Source organism: Blennius ocellaris (genome assembly GCF_963422515.1).
Source record: "Blennius ocellaris genome assembly, chromosome: 13".
NCBI classification, from domain to species: domain Eukaryota; kingdom Metazoa; phylum Chordata; class Actinopteri; order Blenniiformes; family Blenniidae; genus Blennius; species Blennius ocellaris.
Window position 1 is genome coordinate 10,689,867 of NC_137662.1, and position 26,147 is coordinate 10,716,013.

At 42.7% G+C, this 26,147-nt stretch overlaps 2 protein-coding genes across 2 annotated transcripts; one reads left to right on the top strand and one right to left on the bottom strand.

Moving 5' to 3' along the window:
* Window positions 1–356: 356 nt before the first annotated feature.
* On the bottom strand, window positions 357–5,074 carry gpr137ba (G protein-coupled receptor 137Ba). The gene is made up of 7 exons (XM_080508040.1): window positions 4,505–5,074; window positions 2,880–2,929; window positions 2,535–2,757; window positions 2,124–2,270; window positions 1,734–1,862; window positions 941–1,062; window positions 357–821 (listed from the first exon to the last, which is right to left on the bottom strand). The coding sequence occupies exons 1-7, from the start codon at window positions 4,886–4,888 to the stop codon at window positions 707–709; spliced, it is 1,170 nt and encodes a 389-aa protein (XP_080364166.1). The 5' UTR covers window positions 4,889–5,074; the 3' UTR covers window positions 357–706.
* A 5,994-nt stretch (window positions 5,075–11,068) lies between these two features.
* nid1a (nidogen 1a) lies at window positions 11,069–24,927 on the top strand. Its single transcript, XM_080508157.1, has 20 exons — window positions 11,069–11,299; window positions 12,964–13,266; window positions 13,361–13,587; window positions 13,710–13,981; window positions 14,260–14,400; window positions 14,796–15,047; window positions 15,330–15,530; window positions 15,617–15,850; window positions 16,038–16,175; window positions 16,662–16,790; window positions 17,836–17,979; window positions 18,644–18,763; window positions 19,215–19,442; window positions 19,585–19,757; window positions 20,748–20,874; window positions 20,993–21,164; window positions 21,364–21,521; window positions 21,599–21,722; window positions 22,382–22,494; window positions 24,295–24,927. Exons 1-20 carry the CDS (start codon window positions 11,096–11,098, stop codon window positions 24,423–24,425), a joined length of 3,591 nt encoding a protein of 1,196 aa, XP_080364283.1. The 5' UTR covers window positions 11,069–11,095; the 3' UTR covers window positions 24,426–24,927.
* Window positions 24,928–26,147: the final 1,220 nt, after the last annotated feature.

The window sequence follows — 26,147 nt, forward strand, 5'->3', positions numbered from 1 at the left end:
ATGGCAGCTGTGATGATCAAGTAAAGTGCATTGACACTGCTGAAGCAGTAACTATTCATTTGACAAAAATTCATTTGACATTTAATGAAGTGGCACAGTCTGGGTTGGTGCTTTCGTTCTACTCAACGTGAGTACTGAGGTATTATAGAGAGAAGTGTATCACCATCAAAATGTTTCACTATTATTATCTCTGCTAAAGAATTGAACTAAAAAAAAAAATCGTGAGTAGTATAGTTAATTTATTATCGATGCTCTGTGTATAAAAACTGAAATGCATTGTTTTTTGATGGTTTTTAATTTGTATTAAACGAATATCTCTTCTCTATAAACAACTCTTTATGAAAAAAAAAACCCAGAACACATACATACAGTCCATAAAATAGTAATACAGTACATATCACAAAGGTCGGGAAATATATTAGGCGGTATTCAATATAAACTATACAATGAAAAATGTTGACGAGCAGATCAAATTCTGTACAAGGTGTGTGCAAAATAAATGGCCCATCGCTGGGCGTTTATATATACTGGCAAGAGGGAAAAAACTGCTGAGCTTTCCTTCTCTACATGAAGTACAAAACTGAATGTATGAAGTAAGTAGAGGGTGACGTTGATCCCTAGAATGTGCCTTTGTCGCTAAATAGAGACTGTGCAAAAACGTACAAGTGAAGAAACCCACAGGAGGACGATCCGGGGCGACGGGACCTCAGTAGTGGCCGAGCTCTCCTCCGGAAGGCGGGAAGTTGTAACTGTCGTCCCCTCCGATGTAGGCACTGATGCCGCTGCTTTGGCTTCCCCACTCGTAGCTGTCGGCAGCCAGACTGAAGGATCACAGACATCACGGCCGTCAAACCTACGACTCCACGCTTTTTGACGCATTCCTACCTCGTGTGTTTTTAGCAAGCAACAACAGGGATCAAGGGAAAAAAAAATGTTTTGCCTGGCTTGGATGTTTTGAGGCATGACGGTCCACGCTAGGTCGTCGTCGCTATCGTAACGTCGCGGGTTGTCGAAGAAATAGGCCCTGGAGGAGAAGACGTGACCGGGAAGTCCAGAGGCGCTCTGCAAGACCAACCAAACAAACGATATGCCAAACATTAAGTGTTGTTAGAAAACAGCAGGTACACACTCATTGGAGCACATTTCCAAAACCTAATGATATATCAGCCTCACGAGGGAAAGGAAGGTTCACTATAAGCAAATAATAATTGTAATGACTTTAGAGACGGTAGATTACATTTTTGTGGCTCCTTGTAATATTTAAAATCACCCACCGCTGTTATAAAAAGGATACTATTTTGAGCGTTGGTCCTCAGCCTGTTTGCCTCATCAATTGCTACAAATAAACCAATATACTGTATCAGCCGTCACATGATGTGTATTGTATAGGTCTGCTTTTTTGCTGCTTTACAAATAACATTGCACCAAGTATTCCGACAGCTTTTTATCAGAGCCAGTATGTACTATGTACTGTACTGCTTAAATCCTTATGCTTGTCCAATTGATCAACTTTTAAGGTAAAATGTTTTCTTGCTGTCTAAAACACCCTTCTGACTTACAGGTAATAAGTGGTCTTAATGTTATGGCTGATTGGGGCATATGTACTTGCACTGTGTGACTTGTGAGTTTATGTACGTGTAACAACAATTTTTGTTGACAAGCTAAAAATGAAATTTTGACAGTTTTCTTCATCAGCTTGGTTCGGACTGCGTGAAGGTAACCCGCTGGCTCACCCGGTCTAAGTTTGGCTGCCGAACTCTGAAGAAGTACACCACCAAAGAAGTGGGGAGCAGCTCCCATACAAACAAGATCACCCCAAAGACGATGTAGCCAGTGTCGCCCAGAGTTGACTGTAAATCAGCCTGGAGGGGGAAAAAAAAAAAGAAGAAGATTAAAAACATATTAATACATACCCTTATGAAATCTCAGTAATTTTTCTTTTTCATATTCAAGATATTGATGAATATAAAAATGAATAATAATAAAAATGTAGACTTTCTACATGAGGTGTTCAGACGACCGGGAGAATGGCATTATGGTATGGTTATTCACCATTTTCTCTACATTAAGTGGAGTCTGTTGCAGCCTTAGCTTTTCGGCCGCTGTCGCCTCCGTTGACCCACCTGGTCTGAGACGTTGTACCAGTCGTAATCGAAGGAGTTTATACTCTTGCTGGACATCGCCAGGACAACCAGATTGTAGCACGCCCTGGAAGCATAGAGGAGGATGACGATGGCTCCTATAACTGTCACCTGGCACACCGAGGTTCCCTGAGGAAAGCAAAAATCAGCTGAAATGAGATGAGCGCATACATGGCTGCGTTTTTTTAAGGAAACGCAGCCGTCGTACAATAACAAGAACAACAGTGTTGCTAGGGAACAATAACTCTGTACTGAACACAAATGACTTGCAAGATGAGTATCTTCGCTCGTGGTTGTGCAATACCGCTCCACATCAGAACATGATTGTGGAATAAATCACAAGCCGGCGACTCCAAAGTTTGAACCGCAACTTGTTATTGTCCCGTGGCTCACCTTGGACTCCAGGTAGATGTTGGCCAAAGACATCTTGGCGATCTTGTACAGACACAAGGACAGTGAGACGGCGCAGAGGACAAAGAGACTGTCGTTGATCGCGACCCTCACGAGCACAATCGTGTGAGCTTCTGTGAAGGACATCCTCACCAGCAGTGCACAAACTAAATTCACCACTAAAAACAGGAGGCTGATGAACAGGAAGAGGAGATACAGTGGCAGCCTGTTGATTGGGGGGGGGGGGAGTTAAAAAAAACAACAACATATTAATCGAATTCATCAAAGAGAAAATGAGGCCTCACTTTAGTAAACGTGTGTCTGCTTCAGGTCACAGCGAGGTCTTACCTGTACCTCAGGAGCTCGGGGGCGTACTTCGATTTCGCTTTGAAAACCACCTGTGAAAAGATCAACACTGCATCATTCAAATGTGTCACACTGTTATTTCCGGAGACAGCTTTCACTTCTGCCTTTCTTGAACTCTTTAAAACAGCTGGCCCGTGAAACGGGAAGCTCTCGACCGAATACAGTTTCGGAATGAAAAGCACAACGGGACACAGGGCTCGGGACCGTGAAGCTCCGAGCATCGCCATCGGCTCGTAACTGTGACTCACATCAGCAACAGAAGATTATGCTAAAAATAAGCTTCAGGCAGCAGCCAGAGAGGCTATTATTTGATATCAGGATTATGTAAGCAGTTGGAGAAATGATTCGTGGCCTCGCACTTGGTAGATTGTGTGAATGAAAAGTCCATGAAATACTAACTGGAGGGCAGCATGCAATTCATTGCAATTCAATGTGATGGTAGAATGAACATCTGTATCAAGAAAAGGCAGTCTTAGACATTAATTTTGACACCAAATCCTGCTGCAATCAGTCTAACAGATAACACCACAGTTTCACACACAAACACTGTACAGCGTATGTTGCTAAATGTCAGATCTGGGATAAAAGCGATGTATAACGCCAAAGATATTTTCAGGGCATTGTAAATTTGAATCTAGATTTCATGCAAAGCCTTGAGAAAATTCTAAATTGCTTTTATTTTATACAAAACACAGGGTGAACATAGGAGTCAGAGGCCCTTTCGTATAAACAGATAATTACAAATAAAAGTTTCTCTGTTCTCTGAGATATTTGGATTGGTCAGCGACTTGGCCTGTGAACAGGATTTGTGATGTAACAAATACCCTGGATAGAAACTTCAACTCAATCCTGTGACATGAAACTTCTGGTGTAGATGTACAGGGGTAAAAATAAAAACAGTTAGATTTCTAATTAAACATTAGTGTATTGTTATTATTAATGAAGCTGGAGTAGTACAGTTCAGCCACATTTGCATCATATATATCCACTTTATCTGAGTTTGTGTTGCAGGTTGACAAATTCGATCTTAAGTTGACAGTCGATGAGAATCATGTTGCACCCTGAACACAACACCAGACCATCACTCATGCACTTTGCTTATACCTAAGAGAAATTAGTTGACGGCTCCACTTTGTCTTTGGAGTGTTGGAAAGAGCATCAGGATCGAACCCACTCATGCACAGGAACATCCTGCAAGCGAGTGACCTCGAAATGCTGATAGATTCAGGGAACGTTCTTCTAATTGACAAACCTGTTCACTTTCACCCTGCGTGGTCCATTTTGTTCTTCAGAAGCCCCAATGAAAGAGTGAGTTGCTCCACTACCAAATGTGTTAGATTACATCATATCAGTCTTCTATAGAGGAGAGTGCTGGCTTCAGCATTTGCATTTTTTTATTACTGCTTCTATAGCAGCAATGTTTCGTAGTCCAAATATGTAATTATTTTTTAATTATCTGGTCCCAATCTATACTAAGATACAGACAGGCCCGAAACAGGTGATGGTTAGTTATTGTATTTTTTTTTCTTCACATTTTTGAATTAAAGATGCACAGGAGTGTCACTCAATACCCCATTGACTGATCCAGACTGCTCCAAGCAGCTCACCTGTGCAAAGTAAAGGTTCATGAGGCTGAGGGTGAAGAACTGCAGGCAGACGGGGAAGCAGTAGAGCAGCCAGAAGGGGAAGGGCCCCAGAGTGTTGGCTGTCACAAAGTTCCTGAAGTAGAAGGAGAAGAGCACGGTGCGCAGGGCGGACCACAGCAGGCACAGGAACAGGAACACCGTCTGGTAGCTGAAGCGCTTGTGTCGGTAGCGCAGCACGAGCCACAGCTGCACGTAGACGAAGATGAAGAGGAGGGAGTAGAACACCGTGTAGACCACCGTCAGGCCCAGCGTCACGTAAGGGGGCACGGCCGGGCTCAGGGTGGGCAGAGGCACGGGCTCCTTCCTCCCCTCCGTCCCCTCCGTCCCCTCCGCCGGGGCCTCCATGACCTGGGTGGGAGCCGGGAGGAACTCTCCGCCGCCGCCGCCGCCGCCGCCCGGGCTGCGGGCTCACGCAGCCCAGCCTGTCACGCCGTCACGCTCCCTGGTAGAGGAGAGGCGAGAGCTGCGGCTTGAGAAAAAAAAATAAAAAATTATAATAATGATCAAAAAAAGGATGAGGAAAAAGAGCTGCGGGTGGAGATGTCAGGAAGAGCGAGGCGAGGAAAAGTCCAGCTTCCTGCAGCCGAGCCGGAGACAGCCGGGGAGCGCGAGGCACATGATCGGTGATGAGAACGAGGCGGACTGTCGGCCAGGAAGCTGCCGAGGGCTGCAGAGAGGAGCTCCGAGCGAGGACCGGCCCCTTCCAGCCTCCTCCTCCTCCTGCACTTCTCCTGCCTCCCGCAGCCTCCCGTCCACTCCCCGCGGGCCTTACGCGACGCTACGCAGCGGCTGACGCACGCCGCTGTACCTTTAACCCTGTGATGGAGCTTCCCACCACAGCTCTGGTCCCCAGAGGCCAGTGAGTCCCCAGCCTCCACACATCCACCTTCAGCACGCCAGCAAACCATTCACATGCATCCTGCAGTCAAAAAGAAAGAAAAAAAAAAAATAAAAAAAAATAATAATATATATATATATATATATATATATATATATATATATATATATATATATATACCTGATCCAACACGGAGATGAGCTCGTGGTGCAGTGGACAGCACGATCCCCTCAGACTACAAATGTTGCCTATCTGTGCAGAGTTTGCATGTTCTCCCTGAGCATGCATGGGTTTACTATTATTGCAGGTGACTAATAAATGCATCTTGCAATATTGATATCCATTCATCCATCCATCCATCTTCTATTCCACTTATCCAGTTCAGGGTCGTGGGGCACTGGAGGCGATCCCAGCCTACTGTGGGCGAGGGCAGGGTACACCCTGGGCAGGTCGCCAGTCTGGCACAGGGAAAACACACACACACACACACACACACACACACACACACACACACACACACACACACACACACACACACACACACACACACACACACACACACACACACACACACACGGACCTGACTTTGTCTTTGCCTGGCAACCTGTCCAGTGTCAATCCTGCACTATTTCAGGGGTGATCGGGTTCAGCATCAGTGCATAAAAGATGAAAAGAATGTTAACCACTACACGGAGAAATATGTCATATTCCTCTATTTTACAAATCAAACTTGAAAAAAAATCAACTCAGCTTACAATTATTAGCCTGATTTGACCTCTTCGGAAGAGTCATTATCCAGAGGGAGACATTATATTGTTACACATTAACTCAACTCATACTGTGCTGCTGCAGAACAAACTGCTGGATTTTAAATTAAAGTAACTGAGAATATATTCCAGATCCAGTAGTCAACATATCCTGAGTTGAATTACTTATTTTTGGTAAAGGACCCAGATAAACTGTCTTTTATTTGAGCACAGATCCAAATCTTCCAAAGTTCATGTTTCATTATACAAGTGTTTTCATTTAAAAATGCCGGTCTCACGAAGATAATTATCTCAAAATTAAATAGCTCCTCCACAGCCTTGGGCATTCTGATGCAATTCTTATCACACTGAATTGCACATTTGGTAAAAAAAAAAAAAAAAAAAAAGTTTGTATGGGAAAACCCGAGGAGTTCCCATTTTTGCAATCAGGATTAATAAATGACCCAGAAAGAGGTTTGTTATGTTTAGTAGCAGCACAGTTTTGTTTCACAGGATGGGGGCATGTGAACACGAAGGAGGACAAAGATGGAGCTCACTCTCTCACCTTTGACTGTTGTGATGCATTAATCTTTTATTAGGCCGGGACGCTGCCACCCACAACAAACCGGATGCTTGCAGCTACACAACCTCCAATCTAAGTTTTGAACACCTATATTACCAATGCAATATTTTGTTTTAGCTTCAAAATACGACAAATGATAGTAAACATTTGTGACAAAGCTTGTTTTACATATTCATCAAACTCTGGAGGTAAGAGTTAAGATGTAACTTCACCAATTGACTAATTGTGGACCTACAAGAGTTTGGAATTTAATGAAAACGCTTGAATTTGAATTTTTAATATCCAACAACAACTATGCAGACATTGAAAAGAAAAGAGTATATTCTAATATACAGTGTGATTTGATCTGCATCTGACATATGAATTATAGGAAACAGGGGTTTCAGGAAAACATTGAAATGTGTTGAGTTTGTTTTTCACAATTATGTGCAGTTGTGAATTATGTCCCTCAAGATTTAGGTCCCCCCCCCCCATTAAACATGAAAAAGGTGAAAAGACTTGTTGATATTCACAGGCAACGTCTGGAAAGACGAAGGTAATCATAGGTACAAAGTGTCGTGACGCAGACATCTAAAGGTGTGAAGGAATCATTGGACTATATCCGCATCGTGTTCATGATTGATGAAAAAGGTCAACGTGTCACTGAACACCTTGATACAGGGAAAGGCTATGTGGACTGATGAAGGTCACTGCATAATTATTATGAGGATGAAAAACACATATTCAAGTATGGTGGAGGAAACAGCATGATTTGGGGCTGCTTTCACACCTCAGAGCCTCAGCCACTGCCCTCTATGGAGAACAATGACACAAAAAAAGGAAAAAAGATATGCTGGAAAATAGTTTTGAAAAAAGGAAAATTCACCTTTGAGAGCCCAAACCTGAATCCTTACTGAGCTAAAGCTTTTCTGATTACAAATAATTCACAATCTCTAAGAAAATGTGTGCAGGTCTGCATTTTGTGGATGTTTAATGTCTAAGACATGAAATGTGACAATTGTTTTTCTCGTAATGGATTTATACTTGGGACTTTCGTATCCAATCAAATCACATCACGTTACAAACCCGTGGCCAAGACTAAAGAATTTCAAGGGTCCACATACGTTTTGTACTGTTGTATATATTGCTTTCTATGTTCCCAGAGTTGTGTCGGCCTGGCTCTAGCTCTTTAAGCCACCCACGTCTCTAGTTTGGTCTGTAAATCAAAAATAATAATAGTGATGGTGGTGATGAAACAGCACTTCGTGTCCAGTTATGGAAACATCAGAGACGAGTCTGCTGGTTCCCAGGCAACACGGCAGCAGAAAAACAGACTCACTCTATCAGCAGTGAATCACAGCTAATCACTGGCCCCGGGGAACATATCCCACCACACAACACTGTGTTACAGCATTGAACTGTGGTGAACATCTTGTTTCACCGTGAGCAAACGTTGCAGCCTGTATGAATTAAATTATCTTCAGTCTATACTTAATGATCCCCAAATAAACATCCTTAAAGCCACTCAATGGCTTTTTAGTTACAGATGGTATTCTAAGCAATTAGATCAAATATGTAAAAGTGTTCTCTGTACGTCATCAAACGAGCCACTAATACAAAGTTCACAAAATGACAAGAAGGTGGCGCCGTTTAACTGTACAAAGGGAGGAAGAGGCTTCTGGTGCAAACCTGTCATCAGGACGGCAGGTGGCTATAAAGCTGAACCCTTTTTTTTTTGTTCTGCATCACGACGAGTTTGTTTAATATGTGGAAAACAGTTTCACAAAAATGTATCTAAAAGTACTGTAGGTGTATTCATATATATTCATTTCCTGATTCAAGCCCCTCCTGGAAGTTATAACTGAAGTGATGACTTGAATACTGCAGTTATTAAATTGACTTACTGCCTCTGGTCACTTCAGAATCTGCAGAGCAAATCATTTCAACATACACCATTGACTCAGTGAGCGTTTACACTGCATGTTTGTTTGTTTTACTGCAACTGGAATTTTAACTGGATGTTGCCACACTTAAGGGAATACGTCACGCGATTAGCCGCTCTTGAGTCTGCAAACATTTGTAGCAGATGGTCTGATTAATCTGAGATAAAGTCCAATATAGCAGCAGAAACATTAGTTATCATGTTACAACTGTTCATGTAATTCAGTAGGACAAAGTCTGAGACGTGAAGAAGATGGTGGGTCTGGAATTGTGCTTTCTTAGAAAAAGAGATATTTGTTCCCCCCCATATATCACTTGAGGACCCCCCAAGAGATGCTCTTGAGAAATAACCCCCCCCCCCCAAAAAAAACAAAAACAAAAAAAACGATAACATCTCCCACAACATACTGAATAACTCTTGGGTTACACCACACTTCTCAGAGGCCTAGTAGGGGGGATTAACACTGTGAGGTTTCACCAGAGCCTGACCTTTAAATTGTGTTTAAGATTAAACAATAAAGGTTGGCCTGTTAGTGCAGAAGAGTCCCATTGTTGGGGGAGACAGGTCATCCTCCCGGGCAGCCGCTCAGATGATGTTTTGCCTTGTGACTCTTCGGAGACAAATCAGAGTCCGTGTGGAAACTTTTATAACAACTCATGACCTCGTTTCATACACAGGCGTTGTATAAAATCATGTAAGTGAGCACATTTGGTAACTTGTGCATTTCCTTATGTTTTCTTTATGCATTTCTGAGCCTTTCTGTGTTGAGTGTGCATGTTTTCCTTTTAATGTCACAGGGTTTACAGTCCAAAAACATAGATTTTTTGGCTATTTGGTCATTTTTAGGTGTGAGTGATTGTTTGTGTTTGCCCTGAGATGTGTTGTCCAGCAGGGTGTGCCATGCCCTCACCCACTATTAGCTGTCCTATTAGCGCTCCATTACAGTGAACTGCATACAGCATTTTAGAAGATGGATGTATGGTCTTTTCCCTTGAGCAAAGCATCGCCTTTTTCAAATTACTGCAGCTAATTCAAACATTTATGTTATCATTTTCAAACAACATGTGCTTGAAACTACTACATAGACCTAAGAGTCAGTCCAGTAAGTCACATTTAGTGCACTATATTTGGTTATTAATAACACATTGTTCAGTATGAATACTCCATCATGGACACATAAGCTTTCGGAGGGGATAAAGTTTATAGGGACAACAAGAAAAAAGGGAAATCTATATGATTTGGGTCAGTTTTACAACATTTTCCAATAAATTCGATTGTAATTCACACATCATGGGGGATCTTTCTACTGACTCCAAAGTCTTAAAGTATAATAATACTCACTCATGACTTTTCATGGGGAAAAAAAGGAAAGCCACATTCATATGAACTTTAGGTTTTAATATACATATTCTCTTTATCCCCAGTTTTGCTAGCTCTTGTGAAATGAAGTCCTGTTGGTGGATGTGAGGAAGCTCACTCAAGTAGTCAAACTTTAAGAATCATTGTTTGGGGTTCATGGTTGTTCATGCTAATTGTGAAAATCTTGCCATTGAGTTCATTTTCATTTTTTTTTTCATGTATGGAACATATTGCAGAGTACAAATGAGTTGGTAAAAGAGACTTTTTGGGAATGGTGGTGATTCTGCACTAAGGGGTTACAAGGCACTGAAAATCATTAGGCCTAATGGAGGACTGTGGACATTATAAGTGATAACAGAGTGACCTGCAGCGACTCATATAACAGGACCAAAGTCTTGGACGGGTGACTGCCCATCCTTTAGTGGAGCAGAAACAGCTCAGAGTTTAACCATATTACCAGCACGCACCTCATTATCCCAGCTGGAGCAGAGTCTGATAGCCTCCATGGCATGCCTCTAATGATTAGTGTATGGTACAGTGCTTTGTGATATTGTCCTTTACATAATGTTTCAACCAAACGTGGGGCACGGGGCTCTGTTGCTAGTTACTGGTCCATGCTTTGATGGCCCACTGGCTGGTGTCCAAACCTCCTAATACAGCCCTGGTTGTCCCTTTTCGGACCTCATGCACAAGATTCCAGAAAGTATTGCAGAGTATCATCAAAAGACAGATGACTGATGTCTATGTATTGGGAAAAGTGGTGCAGTCAGTGACAATATTATACATAAAAGGATGTGAAAATTATTTATGTTCTTCTTATAGCTCAAACCTGTCCTTAATCAACCCTTTAGATCCCCGTTGTGCAGATGTTAAGTGGCCCAAGCCAGTAAACAGACCGAGGGCATTCCAGCCCACATGCAGCAGCGCAAAGTTCCAGGAATTTGTTTTAGGAACTCCATGGAAAGAAAAGTATAGGCTACCTCTCATTTTCTCCCCAGTGTTGTTGGTGAGCTGCGCTCCGCCCACTCCATCCAAGACCAGTCGATTCCATGTATCACTCGCTCCTTTAACACAGGACTGCTCAGCTGCCTCCGAAGGACGAACAATGGGTTGGCTGAATCCAGGATGGCTCATATGTGCGAGTTTTCTCGGATTCGTGGCTTCGGTGCAGAGCATTAAGCGAGACGACTTTTTCCCATATGGTCCAGGCGCAAAAGACCAGCTACTGGAACCGGGGACCGACCAGACGCACCGAGTCGAGCTGAGCAAGCCAGTGCTGTTTTATGATGGCTCTTTCGACAGCATCTATGTAAGTTAATACATAACATGGCACACTCTGTATTACTTTTTTTTTTATTGTTCTTGTTAACTGTACTATAAAAACAAACGCATGGGATTAACTGGCCACCGTGGACTCCCTCCATTGATTTGCGCAATTGCGCACACATTACAAATCGAAATGGGGCCAACAGTCACAACTTTAAACAATTCCTGGAAGTTGCAAAATGTAGCACTGGTCGGGTGTGAGTTTCTTCTGTGGATTTGGAGGAGTTGTAAATATTGATTCACTTATCAAGGAGGCTGCGCTATCTCGAGGAATGCGTGCGTCCGCGCAATCTTACAGTGTCCCTTGAGTTTATCATTTTACTATTGACACAAAGACCTAACACAAGAGGAACCTCATTTTGTAATCCACCCCGAAAACTTCTAATGACCAACCCCTGTCGGTGCGATCACGAGAACATGTATTTTTGAACTCAAAAACGCTTCTGCAGACTTCACGTGTTTATTATTTGCCGGCATTTTTACCCTGTGGAGCTTTTTAAATGAATCTGCACCATTGTGTTGGACGGACAAACAGCCCTTTATTCCCTGTAATTCTGGGTTCAAAGGAAAGTGCTACATCTCTATTTTAATTGTCCTGCAAGTCGTTTCCTCACAATCAGAGCGTAATTACACCGAAAGAATTACCATTTCATGAGCTTTGGCACATGTTTGAAACATTATGTAGTCTGAAGCAGATGGCATCCTATACTTAACATGAGTAATTAAAATAGCTGATCTACAAAGAAGTGTCTTCCCTTTTAAGTAACCTCCGTGGAAAAAGAGAACTTTAGAAATCAGCTATCCCAGAGTCTCACTCCTGCAGCAGATGTATTTGAAGAGGAGACGAAAAGTGGTTAAAACATGAGCCTGAAGATGAGAATAAATATTGAATTCCACAATAAAACAATCAATGTGGTGGAGTTTCCCACTGCTGACTACATCCAATTTACCCCGCATCATCAACCACAAACATATTTCTTTGCTGCAGTCAAGATGGCCCAATATATTTTTGTTTTTCATTCATGAAACAGGCTGTCTCCGCTGAGCTGTCTGTGCCCTGTGGGGACAGCAGTAATGATTTTGGCTCCAGACATGGTTATAGAAAAATGTCTCCACTGTTCGAGAGATTTCATCACCTCCTCACTGGTGTTGATTCAGATGACTGAGTTGTGTTTTGTTAACCATTAAATGACATATCTCAGTATCACCCAGATTTGAATCTGCGAGGTACGAATCACTGATCGTTCTCCCAACTCTGTCTTTAATTTCGGCAGGATGTTTCTGTAATAAAGATTAGCAAGCGATCGCTGGGACTGCTTGTCAGGGGCAAGAACAGGAAAGAGTATGGCCTGGGCCAGGAATAGTGCTGTTTCCCCTTGGTCAGGAAGTGAAGGAGCCACAGATGAGTGTGCTTTTGACATAAGCTCAGGATTTAGTTCTTTAACAGCTCTTGGATGGTTTCACACTAAACCATTAAAAGTGTGACGCACGTGTCACACAGCAACATATTTACTCATGGCTGCTGTGGTGAAAAAAATGGTGGCCAACTCAGACACTTTGTTTGAACCAAGGATCACAGATGGACTGACAATTGAGTTTACCTCTGAGAGTTTAAACTATCTCTCTGACGTGAGCATTTCATTTCAGGTCAACACCAACGGGTTTGTGGCCACGACAGAGCCAACAAGCGAGTCAACATATCTTGGCAAAATGCCTCCAAAGTTTGGCATGATCGCAGCTCTGCAGGGAGACCTGGACACAAGCGACGGTGTGGGGAAAGTCTTCTTTCGACAAGACTCCAGCCCTGAAGTTCTGCGTCGAGCAGCTGAACACATCAACAGGGCCTTCCCTGACGACGATGAGGTCAATCCCACCCAGGCTGTGGTCATAACCTGGGTTGATGTCGCCGCGCGTGAACCCGAAGCCGCAGGTGGCGGCATCAACAAAAAGGTGAGCATCACATGATTATTTAAGTTATCACTTGTGGAGCTGGTCATTTATACCCTTTTAATCTCTCTCTTTTTTCTTTTTCTTTTTTATTTAGAGAAACGCTTTCCAGCTGGTTCTTGCATCCTTGGAGACAACCGCTTATGCAATAGTGCTCTATGCAAGAGACGGAATACAGTTTTCTTCCACACCTGTCGAAGGTAGTCACAAGGTCATGCATGCTGGCTTCAGTAAGGGTCTGGTCCAAGGGTTCCTGTTTTCCAGCCAAGGTCCATACTACCGCACGACCACTGATGAGGAACCATCGGTAAAGACTTTAGCAGAGTAAGTCAAGCGACGCTGTCGCTTTTTGCACAACTCCTATGCTCATCTTAGCTCAACAAGAATGCCGACTATAATTGAAAAGAGATTTTTTTAACTGGGAAATAAAAAATTTTACTTCGCAGGGAAACCAACTCAGGTCTTCGGGGTGCATGGGTGTATTTGATTGGAACTTCCCCCTATTTTACCAACGTGGAACCGGGTGAGGTCACTGACCTTCCTGCTGAAGCCAGTCAACCACAGGACACAGACGCAAGGAGGCTTGTTCATACTAACGGACAAGTGGAATACACTCCCTTCGAGGTGGACGCCGGACAGATTGAAGTTCAACCAGTTCAGTACCAGCCCAATAATCCAGAGGTGGTGGTTGTTGATGACACAGATATAAATGTAGATGGTGAGTCTGCAGCAGTAAACACTTGAAACTGAGTCTTGCTTGCATGAATATTAAACAGCTGCGCAAAGGCAAAATTCTAGGTCTTTTTTTTTTTTTCTTTTTTTTTTATCATTCACCCCATATAGGCTAGAAAAGCCACTAACTTTGTGATTAGTTGATAATTTGCTTCACATCTTCACTCTGTCAAAATTCTTCTGTCAGCGCTTTGGGATTACAGTCGTTTAAAGAATTACCGCAAGTAATATGATTCTAATTATATTTGTTTTCCATGTTTTCAGTGTTTTCATACAACCTTGGCACATGTGCCACCAACAGAAATAAGTGCTCGCAGTTTGCTGACTGCAAGGACTACACTGCTGGATACTGCTGTCACTGCAGGCCTGGCTTCTATGGCAATGGGATACAATGTGTGGCAGAGGGTACGTGTTGTTTTCTTTCTTTAAAATGCTATTAGATTTGTTTTTTGTTATTTTTTAATGATCCCTGAAAACACAAGATGTTTGCAATACTCTCAGTAGTAATTACACTTACATGGTGATACTAGCATCAATGCTAGCATTACAAAAACTCAAATTCTTTCCTCGCTCCCGAAAGCCTTTAATACATTGTTTCTTCATGGTCGCTGGAAAATGAGCAAGTCTTGGAAGACAACTTTTCGCAGCTGTATTGCCGATTCACTCAGCCAATTCTTGGAATCCTTTAACGAATTACACAGCTCTGGATATTATTTGAGCAAATAGAGCAAATCTGGCAGAAGATTTGTTTGCTATGTTGTGGGGTTAAATATAAAAGGGTTTGGTTTGCTTTTTTGCAGGAAAGCCACAGAGGATGAATGGGAAAGTGTACGGAAAAGTGTTTGTGGGTAACAGTCCTTCTCCAGTGGAGTTCACCAGCAATGATCTCCACTCATACGTTGTGGTAAACGACGGCCGGTCCTACATCGCCATCAGTGACATCCCCTACCAGCTTGGCCCCTCGCTGCAGCCCCTGTCGGCCCTCGGTGGTGTCATTGGGTGGGCCTTTGCGCTGGAACAGCCTGGCTTCAAGAATGGCTTCAGCATCATTGGTGAGCAAAAGACAGACCTTGCAGTTGTCCACATTGTTCACGGCTATCTTGGGATTCGCTTCGTTAAAGGACAAACTTTGTGTGAAGCTTATAAGAATTATCTAACCCAGCACACATAATGTCACTGCTGTTGAAAAACACAATTTGCCATACAGCTGCAGCTTCCCTCACTCTCCGGCTGAATTCCCCTCTCATTACCTCAGCTGGGACAGAAGGCGGTGAGCCAGGGTTCATTCGGGGCCAGGGTCTGAAAGTTAACCTCCTCTTCTCTGTCCTCTGAAGGGGGGGAGTTCACACGGCAGGCCGAGGTGACCTTTCTGCCAGGGAATGAGAAGCTGACCATCAGGCAGGAGTTCAAAGGCATTGATGAGCATGATCACCTGGCGGTCAGCACCACCATGGAAGGCCGGGTCCCCGAAGTTTCTCCCGGCTCCACCGTGCAAATAGATCGTTACTCGGAGATCTACCAGTACAGCAACAACTGTAGGTTACAGATTGAACACAGCGTTTATACGGCCATGTGTATCTGTTATCAACTAAAGGAGTCACGATTCTGTCTCGCCTTTCAGTGATCACCTCGTCGTCCACTCGAGAATACATAGTGAATTCCCCGAGTGACTCCAAGGAGACCAGGACTTACCAGTGGCGTCAGACCATCACCTTCCAGAGCTGCCAGCATAGCGAGGCTTTGAGAGACATGAAGCCGACGCAGATGCTCAGCGTCGACCAGGTCTTTGTCATGTATGACGCTAATAATGAACTCATCCGGTTCGCCATGACAAACAAGATTGGAGATATTAATGGTGAGGACATTATTTACGTCTGAGATCACTTCCTTCCCAAAGAAAAACACAAAACATCCTGTCCAAGAAACAGTTTCAGAAGTGAGGGCTATTTTTGGTAGTTGTTGAAAGGTGAATACTTTTAAGAGTTGCTCATCAAAAGTGTTATTGGTACATAAGTGAAATAATTCTTCACTTTTACATTCAGGGGGGCAACCAGAGGAGAACCCATGTTTCACTGGGAGACACGGCTGTGACACCAATGCCGTTTGCCGACCTGGACAGGGAAATCAGTTCACTTGCCAGTGTGCTGCTGGTTTCAATGGTGATGGTCGCTCGTGTTATGGTAAGAATTGATCTTGAACAAACAGGGTTTTCTGTTTCTGTTGTTTGCATACTCTGGTTTTATCTATATTTTCTGCTTTCATATAAATCACCCCACTTCCAGATCAGTTTTAAACCAATCTTTTGATTAGCGCACATTTTCCAAGGCCTCGGGACTGCACAATCTTGCCAATTAGCAAAGGGAGCCCCTGTATGATAAACAAAGTGCCCCATACTCTGAGAGGCTATATTCAGTGTGTTTTTAATTCCCAGCCCACGTTCAATACAACCAACAGTCTTTTGCTTTAGAGACCAAACAGGAAGTGCACCCACAGTAGAAGGAAGGAACCACTTCAGACAGATGGTATCTTAAAACTGTTTAGAAATCTAATTAAGCCCTCTTTTAATGTCCCAGGGTCTGATACTAATTTGACAAATCCAGACCTCTGAACTTAGGCTAATGTGAGCGTTATCAGCGTACGATAACAGGCTGTTCTCATCTCATCAGACAATGACGAGTGCGCAGAGAATCTTCAGATCTGTGGCCCCCACGCTATCTGCAACAACCAGCCCGGGACCTTCCGCTGTGAATGTGAAGATGGTTATCAGTTCGGCAGCGATGGGCAAACCTGTGTGGGTAAGTAGTAGTTCATTGGTGTCGGTAACAATTATGTATTAAAGGAACTCTTACACAGCGACTGGGATTAACAGGTTGAAGCCAGAAATAAAGTCAAATTAAATCGAAATATGTTGAGGAGCAACGTCAGAGAGCTATACTGTGTGTGTGTGTGTGTGTGTGTGTGTGTGTGTGTGTGTGTGTGTGTGTGTGTGTGTGTGTGTGTGTGTGTGTGTGTGTGTGTGTGTGTGTGTGTGTGTGTGTGTGTGTGTGTGTGTGTGTGTCTGTGTGTGTGTGTGTGTGTGTCTGTGTGTGTGTGTGTGTCTGTGTGTGTGAGGTTTGAATGGAAAAACTCCCTACTTGGTGGGAGGCAAACTGTGCAGCGAGTGTAAGTTACAAACGTTGTCTGTGCCGGTGGTGAAGTAACTTTAATCACTATTCAGGAACAAATTATTTTATCCCCCCTGCAAAAACAACGGTAAAGCAGAAGGGAAGTACATAGACACTTGGCCTGAATCATTTAATGTTTTGTATTTAAGTTAAGTCTGAGGTTTGTTTCAAGGTCAGGAGCGCCGTAAGTAGCTGCAGTTAAGTTTAAAGGAAGTCTCCATATTAGGAATACAATTTGAAAGATCCTCAAAAGCCATGAATACAAGAATGTGCGTTTGTAGTACCATGTGTCCGTTGTGTGTGTTGTGGCTTCTGGCTTTGTTTATACTTTGCCGTCACAATTTGTAACCCGAGTACTTCAAAAACAGTCTCTCCAGAATCTCAATGCCCTATTTTGGGGTTCTGGGAATTTATGAAAACTACAAGTCATCGGAAAGTTGATTTGCATGTAAAAGATGTGCTTGAATACTTTGAAATGCATCCTTATGAAATAGTAACTCCACTCTAATGCCTTTCTTAAAACTAAACCATTCGTCACTGTTTCACTTTTCTTATTTCTAAACTTCAAAAAAGAAAAAAAACAGAAAACGGCTTCTGTCACCTGTGTGTGAATGAACACATCCTTTTCAATAAGATTAACAAGTGGCTGCTCTCCTGTACCTCCGCTCCTCCTCAGCGGAGGATCGAGCCGTGGATCCCTGTGAGGACGGCACACACAGCTGTGACATCGCTGAACGCGCTCAGTGCAGCTACACCGGCGGCTCATCCTACATCTGCTCCTGCCTGCCAGGATATATCGGGGATGGAAGAAACTGCCAAGGTACTGGAAAGATACACTCTGATTTCTCGTTAAAGAAAAGACAGAGACAATGGGCCTTATGTGACGCGTCATTGAAGACATATAGTCTTAAGTTGAATTCAATTTCAAAGATCTTTTGTTTCAAAGATGAGCAAAAATAAGAGAAACTGGGAGAAATTGAAGAGTGCATATTTTAATGTGTGAGAGTTACCTTGTGTGACACTATGCTAAATTGAGTGTTTGACTGTTTTTGACGTTTGATCAGAAAGAAACAAGAGCCTCTGGAAGTTTGAAAATGTACGACAGTCCAAAAATCACAAAACTGAAATCTGTTACATTAACAAGGACTGTGATTTCGAAACCATCTGTTTAAAGCTGTGGGAGGTACTGTTAGTTACATAATACATCTGCACTGACTGAACAGTGAAATATCAAAAGCAGATGGTGAATTTCATGTGCAGAGTTCCTCAGTCTGCTTTTAGTTTTCATTTATTTTTTGATTCTTCTTTAGTAGCACTCATTCATAGTTTGCTTCAAAACCCTGAACTCCATCTACAGTTTAAGGCAATCGAACTGTGACCTCAAATGGAAAATGAAACTTCAACAGAAGAAAGTATTTAAGATTCGAGCAGTTTAGCCTGTGTTTCTTTCCTTGCCCCCACTAACACACTTGTCTTTCCTGAAGACATCGATGAGTGCCAGCCAGGCAGGTGTCATCAGAACGCCATTTGTTATAACACCCAGGGATCATTTAGCTGCCAGTGCAGACCAGGTTACAACGGTGACGGCTTCCAGTGCTCCTCAGGTAAGACTTTTGGAATCGCTTTCTGACAGCCGCTCATCTTACCACTGCACCTTTGTTAGTCAGTCTATATTCACTTTGCATAAAAGGTAGCAAAGCCTGTTCTACTACAAATCTCTTATGGAGGTTCATACGTCTACACATTCCAATAGAGTCTGATAGAAAGTCGATCTTTTCCATTCATATTAATATTAATTCCACCCATTTTGGCAAAAAGAGTGTTTGGGATTGAATTCCTCGCCAAGGTGTTTCAGTGCCAGCTGGAACCTGTTCTTCATTTTCTTTCCGGACAGTGCGAGCAATTTGTAATGTGTTGTAAGAAATGTGAGAGTTTCTGTGTTGCTGGATTCAAAACAGGAGTTTCCAAAAAAATCCAATATACATGTACTTAAAAATGAGGTTGTGGTATTGTTCGAGGATTTCCTGCAGCTGACTTTTTCTTTTGTGTATTCAGAGAGGACGAAAACACAGTGTGAGACCCACAGCGAGAATCTCCTGGGTGTGACAGGGTCCGGGCCCCGGGGCCCCCGCCCTCCAGTCGGCCAGTACGTCCCTACATGTGACGCACACGGTGCCTATGAACCCATGCAGTGTCACGGCAGCACGGGACACTGCTGGTGTGTGGACCGAAATGGACAGGAAATCCCTGGGACTCGCTCTGGACCTGGCAGCAGGCCAATGTGTGAGTAAATCTCTCCTGAAGACGGTCTGAGGGACTTTCAGCAAGGTTGTTTTGTTTTGTTTTTTCTTTTTTTTTGGGTATTTTGCTGCTAAACCACACGTCTCCACAAGACCTCTGATCTTTCAGCGCTTGTCTAATTTAGGCATTGACCACGGTGGTGTTTCACCACCTGTTGGGCCCCGCCCTCGACCGGATGTTGACTCCCTCCCCCAAGGAACGCACCTGTTGTTTGCCCAGAGCGGCAGGATAGAGCATGTCCCACTAGACGGCTATGACATGAAAAAGGATGACGCCAAGACAGTCCTTCATCTGCCTGTAAGACTCACTGTTTTCAACACTCTCAAATGCATTGATGTTTTTTTTACTTTATTATAGCACAATTTGTATCTATAATGTCTAAAATCTACAAAAAAAGCGAGCTATTGTAAGGCTAATGTATAGATGGAATGTACACTGTGATGGCTTTATTTAGCTATTTTCAAAACAACGTTCAACATTAAAACCATTATATGTGATTTGATTGTAAGCTCTGGCCATTATATTCAATTTAGTTAAATAGTTCTGAGATCCGAGCATGTCTTAGAGAATTAAATGGCACAAAATCAGCTTTATTTACAGAGGATTGTATGTATATGAGGTGCAGCCATTTGTTTTCTTCAGGTACCCTATATCCTCCAAGGTGATACCATTTGAGGGATAAACCCAAAATGTTTAAAACATGTTTTTTTCTTTGATTGACAGATGTGTGTCGTAACACACAATGAAAGGAATATTCAGTAAAACTGAATGTTCCTAGCAGACAAGTGCTTATAAGATGTAAAAACAGAGCAGCAAAGTGAATCTCACGTATAATTTCCAGTCAAAACTGTTTGTTTCATTATGAAAATAGAAAAAAAAAGGAAGATAGTATATTTAATGAAGGAAATGTCACTTCTCCTTCCTCTAATCTGTTCCCTTGCCGGTACTAATATTTGTTCTGGCTCTGCGGCCTCCCCATGTGCTCCATACATTGAAGTCTTGCACTTTATTGGAGGCACATGGTGACATTCTCGCTAATTGCTAACATGAGTCCAACATCTTAGGAATTGCTATCTGCACGTCTTGTTACGCTGATTTACAAACCAGCTGACCTTGAAGTCTGGAGGAGTCCTACGGCTATAAGTTTGTTTACATTACTGTCTAGACGTTAATGCTAAAAAAGAAAAAAGAAAAAAAAACCACATCTGCGCCTTGTTTGTGTTTCTGACTGCATTTATTTGAAGAGAGTTGCCCTTCAAAGAGTGTTATTTGCTGACCCTTCCTCAGGAGAAGGTAATCATCGGAGTGGCCTATGACTGTGTGGAGAAGATGGTATACTGGACAGAAATCTCCACGCCCTCCATCAGCAAAGCCAGCCTCCAGGGCGGAGAGCCCACTGCTGTCATTAAATCAGGTAGTGCTGTTATTTCTCCTCACTTGGACATCATTTGTGAATCAAAAGACTATTTAATAGAATAAAAAAAAAAAACAAAAAGAAAAACCAACCCACTGCAAATGTTTTCTTCATTCAGATTTAGATAGCCCGGAGGGTATTGCCATCGACCACCTGGGTCGGACTATGTTCTGGACGGACTCTATGAAGGATAGCATCGAGGTGGCATCTCTGGACGGGTCTCAACGACGCATCATCATAAACTCTGATCTTGTCAATCCCCGAGCTATAATCACTGACCCTCCCAATGGGTGTGTACTACGCTGAACGAACTTAAACACTTCTCGAACTTCCATTTTAATTCAGTATATGCATTATACAGTGGATGTTGCACTTTTAAAGGATGGGTTTAACGTCAACATCTCGGAATATGCATCCTAATCCAAGCCCTGCCACTGTGTTTATTGTTTAATGCGCAGTGCTCTTATCACACGTCTGTCCTCTCTACAGCAACCTGTACTGGGCTGACTGGAACCGCGATGCCCCAAAGATCGAGACCTCTCACATGGACGGATCTAACAGACGGGTGTTGGTTAAAGACGACCTGGGCCTGCCGAACGGATTGACTTATGACTCCCACAGTTCTCTGCTCTGTTGGGCAGATGCAGGTAGATTTCAGACAGATGAGTCATGGATGAAGTGATGTCTGCGATGTGGTCAACTCTTAAGTGTCTCTCCCCTGCAGGCACACATAAAATGGAGTGCATGAATCCCGGTCGAGGCGATCGCAGTAAAGTCATGGAGGGGATCCAGTACCCTTTTGGAATAACATCTTTTGGGAAGAACATCTACTATACCGACTGGCGAAGGTTTGAGATTTTTTTTGAAGTATAAATTGATGTAACCACTGTTTCATATCGCCACGACTCAAATTAGTTATTAAATGAGGACCAAAGGACTCGGCATCAAAGACAAAGTGCACCCTTTAATCCAGGCTCTGCAGGGTAGCGTACGAACGGAGATCCCTCACGGCAAACGTAAAAGAGGTTAGGTCAAAGGCTACAAAGCTCTCTGCATTTCAAGCAAGGGCCCTTGATGTTCTCTCGGGCTCTGACATTCCCAGCCTGATACTGAGGTGTTGTCTTCCCTGACTCTGCGTGTTAGTTACTGAAGTTGGGGGTTGGGGTAGACTTGTGTGTGGGTGTGTGTGCATGTGCATGTGTGTGTGAATGCGTGCACGGAGCAAGGAGGGACTCTAAAAAAGTGACAGCTGCTTGCAATTTCTCAGCCCAGGCATCTGTGAATGACCTGCACCGGGCCTCCCTATGATCAGGGGAGGGTGAGAGATGGTGCGTTGGTGGAGGGGAGGCACTGCAATGCATTACAGAAAACTATGTCAGTTCTGGCTGACGGACTGAACCCGGGCCTTTACTCACTCTTGACAGACTTTCTATAAAGTACAAGACGGTGGGAGGATTCCTCCGGCCTTGAGGTTGCTAAACTCTTGCACTGACTGTGTTTCCAACAGAGACGCTGTGGTTGCCGTGGACCGTTATTCAGGAAAGGAGTCAGATGAGTTCCAGCCTCAGAAACGGACCAAGCTGTACGGGATCGCCACGGCCCTCGCCGAGTGCCCGTCAGGTACTAATCCAACTGGGATACCCAATGTACTGCTCGGTATATAGGAGTTGGAGAAGTTCCTTCAGATTCATATTTAGGTCAAATTGATTAAAATATCAAGTTTGTATTTAAGTTTATATCATCATAAAAAGTGGACAAAGGATACATCTGTATTGGAAGGTGTAAATCCAAAATATGTATATCAATAAGAGCCTAAGCTCCGCTGTAAACATATTTATCTTCAGAGTTCATGATCATACGTATTTCTCATAAAGGAGCCAGATAGACATGGCTGTTACACCGTCATTAAGTACCTGTAAAGGCTTTATCCTTGAATGTATTTCATAAAGTAACATTTCAGGAAGAAATTTCAACGTATAAAGAGCAATGTTTTTGAGATCTGATTTATCTTGTACCCTGATCTATAAAAGTACCAATGGTTTGGTGGTTTTATTTCTCTTGTTTTTGGCAAAAGTACCAAATGTGTGTGAAGCTATGATATGGACCAAACAATGGAAGGTACATGACTAAAAGCTTCTCCTATAAATAATACCATGCCGGTGCAGCGCTACAGGGATTTATTACCAACAAAAGGAAGAGAAGACAATGGACAGTTCAGGACATGATAATATAAGAATGGTTACTGGGAATGTGGGAGTCCTGCTGAAATAAAGTGGTCCAATAGAGGAAAAGTAATAGAGTTTTTTATATTTTGGAGTCACAAATGAACCTCAAATGGATGTTTTTGGTCTGTATAAGGGAACCAGAGTATAAAGCCATTACACTCACATGGCAAATATGCAAACTCCACACAGAAAGGCCCAGATTTGAACCCACGACTTTACTTGACTCTTCTGACAATAGGGGACTAACCATATCACCACTGTGTGGAGCTTTTAAAAAAAATAAACTAAAATTTAATTTGTCTATAATACATTTACAATAAATTCACTTGTGTGTAATGTGTGTATTTATAAAATAACTAATACTATTAGCCCCCACTTGTTTCTTTTTATCATGAGTTCCCCCCACCCCACCCCCCCAAAGCTCTTTGGCGCCCCCCGCAGGAATGGCTTACCTCGCGCATTGAAAACCACTGATCTCCAAGTTACTTCAAATAACATGAAACCAACACGATCAGCAACTAGAGATCTTAACAAACCTATTGCACTCATTGAAAAACAAGCTCCTAAAAGACTTTTGTTTGTGCATTCTACTAAATCTGTTCTTTGACCCATGTACACAGCAAATGGCGAGAACACTCGCTGTCTTTGTGTGCTGGGGGTGATTTTTGTTCTGCACCGGGCACTGATCGAGGTCACCCCTTGTGCAGGCTCATAATCCATTTCCTTTGCGCTACAGGATATAGCAGCTCAGCTGAGTGACCTCAGCGCCCTCTCTAAAGAACTCCTGAGTGCACACAACAAACAAGTGAAATCACAGGTTTGCTCCTCGACCTGAGAGCAGCAGGAGGAATTCTGTGGCTCGTAGTTATTATGATGTGAAGGGATGACAAATGGTGAAGTTAGGAACCAGGCTTCCTCCTCCCTTCCAGATAACGCTGCATGCGAAAAAAAAAAAAAAAAAAAAAGCCAGGGAATGTGGAGTCAAGGGAGAGGGCCTCCAACATCTGGAATTTGCTCTCCTCTTGAAATGTTTAGTATATGGATAACAAACAGTGAAGAGGCTCCTTCCTGCTGTCCCCTGCTGTCATGGCTCAGGATTTCAGTATCATTATTATTATTATTTTACAAGTGTCTTGCGGATGTTCCACGTTAATCTGCGGGTGTGTGTGTGTCATTCTCTTTCCCTCCTGCCCAGGACAAAACTACTGTGCTGTGAACAACGGGGGCTGCACTCACCTCTGTTTAGCAACGCCGACGGGTCGCTCCTGCAAGTGTCCCAACAACGCTGCTGAAGTGGGCTGTGTGGAGAGAGATGGCGGGTACTGATACCAGCCAGGCCTGCTCAAAACTGTTTGGATGTTTGACCGCAAATTAGGAGCCACTCAGCAATACTAAATTGTGACTGGTGAAAATGCCACTGAAAGCCAGGGGTGAATTTATTGTGCCTTTTATTGCTCAGTGTTACACTTATCAGTATATATTTGTTTTTTACATGTTCCCTTTTTAAAAATCACAACCGCCTATGAAACTTGTAAATATAAACACAACCACGTTTTATTTGTTTGTTTTGTTTTGGGGTTTTTGTTTTTTGTTTTTGTTTTTTTTGAGTGCACATAAACTGAGAGTAAAGCTCAAGGGATACATAATTTAATGTGAAATTCCTCACAGCAATACATGACATTATCAGTTGTGTCAGTTGTGTTACACTGTGGCATGTTTGAATTATCTCATGGAAGTGTCACTGTGGAGAAAAGAGGGTGAGACTGTGTGGAAGCTGGTGGGATGAGTTTACATGCTGGGCAGGAAAAGAATAAACATTTTTCTAACACGTTTGGGCTCCTGTGTTTTCAGTACAACAGCAGCGACACCGTGTGTCAGGAAGGGATAACTACAAGCATATAATTCGTGTGTGCTGCAAGGTGCCAGAGTATACTATTGGGGGGAGGATTTTTTTTCTTCTTTTTGTCATTTAAAACTACCTTATTGTGAAATACTGTTATATTCATGCGTAAAAACGCGTCTACATGTTTGCACAAGAAGATGTGAATTTAAAATAAATTTGACATACATTCTATTGTAGAACGTGTCCCTTACATGTTTTTTTTTCTCCCCCAAATTGGAATAAAACAAAATACACATTTCAAGTATGTATATACAGCAAATGAATTAGCGAGAACAGGATATGAGGATGTTAATCATCTCTTCTATTTTCTTTACAATGTTGTGGCCTGTCAACTATCTGGAAAAACAAGCATGTTTGCTTGTCACCTGACCTACATGCAGAATACATGGTGGAAATAGGACTTGTTTTATGATGAAGGATGCCGCCCACGCTCTACGTGCAAAAGGGAGACACCTACGTCACCGCTGCGTTCAGGAGCGGACAGAATACTCGGAATATGTATACGTTTACTCATGAACAACAAAAAAGACAATTTCCTTGCATGGATAATTGTTATTTCAGGCCAGTAGACTATTGGATTAAATATAGTACGAGTGAGTGCAATTTTAATACAGTACTCTCAAACACGTCAGAGAAACAAAAACTCCTAAATTGTTTTTATCTTCTTCAGTTTTTACTCATTAAAAGATTGAAATGTTATATCAGTTTCTACTGTTATTTACTTTCTCACAATCAAAATATCCCATTGATTGAACTACTTGTTTTACTCATTCAAAGTGCTCCTCGGTTTCGTTGGGGCATCCTTAGGAATATCATGCATTGACAGATATCTTTAAACGCATCACGGTTCCCTGCTCGAACACTTTGATTGATTGGGAATATTTGGGATTTGATCCAATAGAAGGCGAGATTTGAATCTGTGGGCGTGGCGCCGGCTGTGAGCGCTTAATAACAGACAAAGGCTTTTCAACCCGCATTTTTGTCTGCCAGGATTACTTTAACCCGGGCCATCAGTAAATACAAAAGATGTTTTGAATAACTCTGGATATCATATGTTTTGTGCATCGCATGCAAGAACTATTCTTCAAAAAAAGAACGGTTTTCGCTTTGACCATCATATAGTAATTTTCAAGCCTGTAATAACT

Bases quoted from the DNA above. Each gene is read 5' to 3' on its own strand.
- gpr137ba (XM_080508040.1), bottom strand. From the start codon at position 4,888: ATGGAGGCCCCGGCGGAGGGGACGGAGGGGACGGAGGGGAGGAAGGAG. The intron at 1,063-1,733 runs GTGAGCCAGCGG...TTGGTCTTGCAG, and splicing joins GGCAGCCAAACTTAGACCGG to AGCGCCTCTGGACTTCCCGG. The intron at 822-940 runs GCAAAACATTTT...GTGATCCTTCAG, and splicing joins CCTCAAAACATCCAAGCCAG to TCTGGCTGCCGACAGCTACG.
- nid1a (XM_080508157.1), top strand. From the start codon at position 11,096: ATGGGTTGGCTGAATCCAGGATGGCTCATATGTGCGAGTTTTCTCGGA. The intron at 16,176-16,661 runs GTAAGAATTGAT...TCATCTCATCAG, and splicing joins TGATGGTCGCTCGTGTTATG to ACAATGACGAGTGCGCAGAG. The intron at 21,522-21,598 runs GTAGATTTCAGA...TCTCCCCTGCAG, and splicing joins GCTCTGTTGGGCAGATGCAG to GCACACATAAAATGGAGTGC.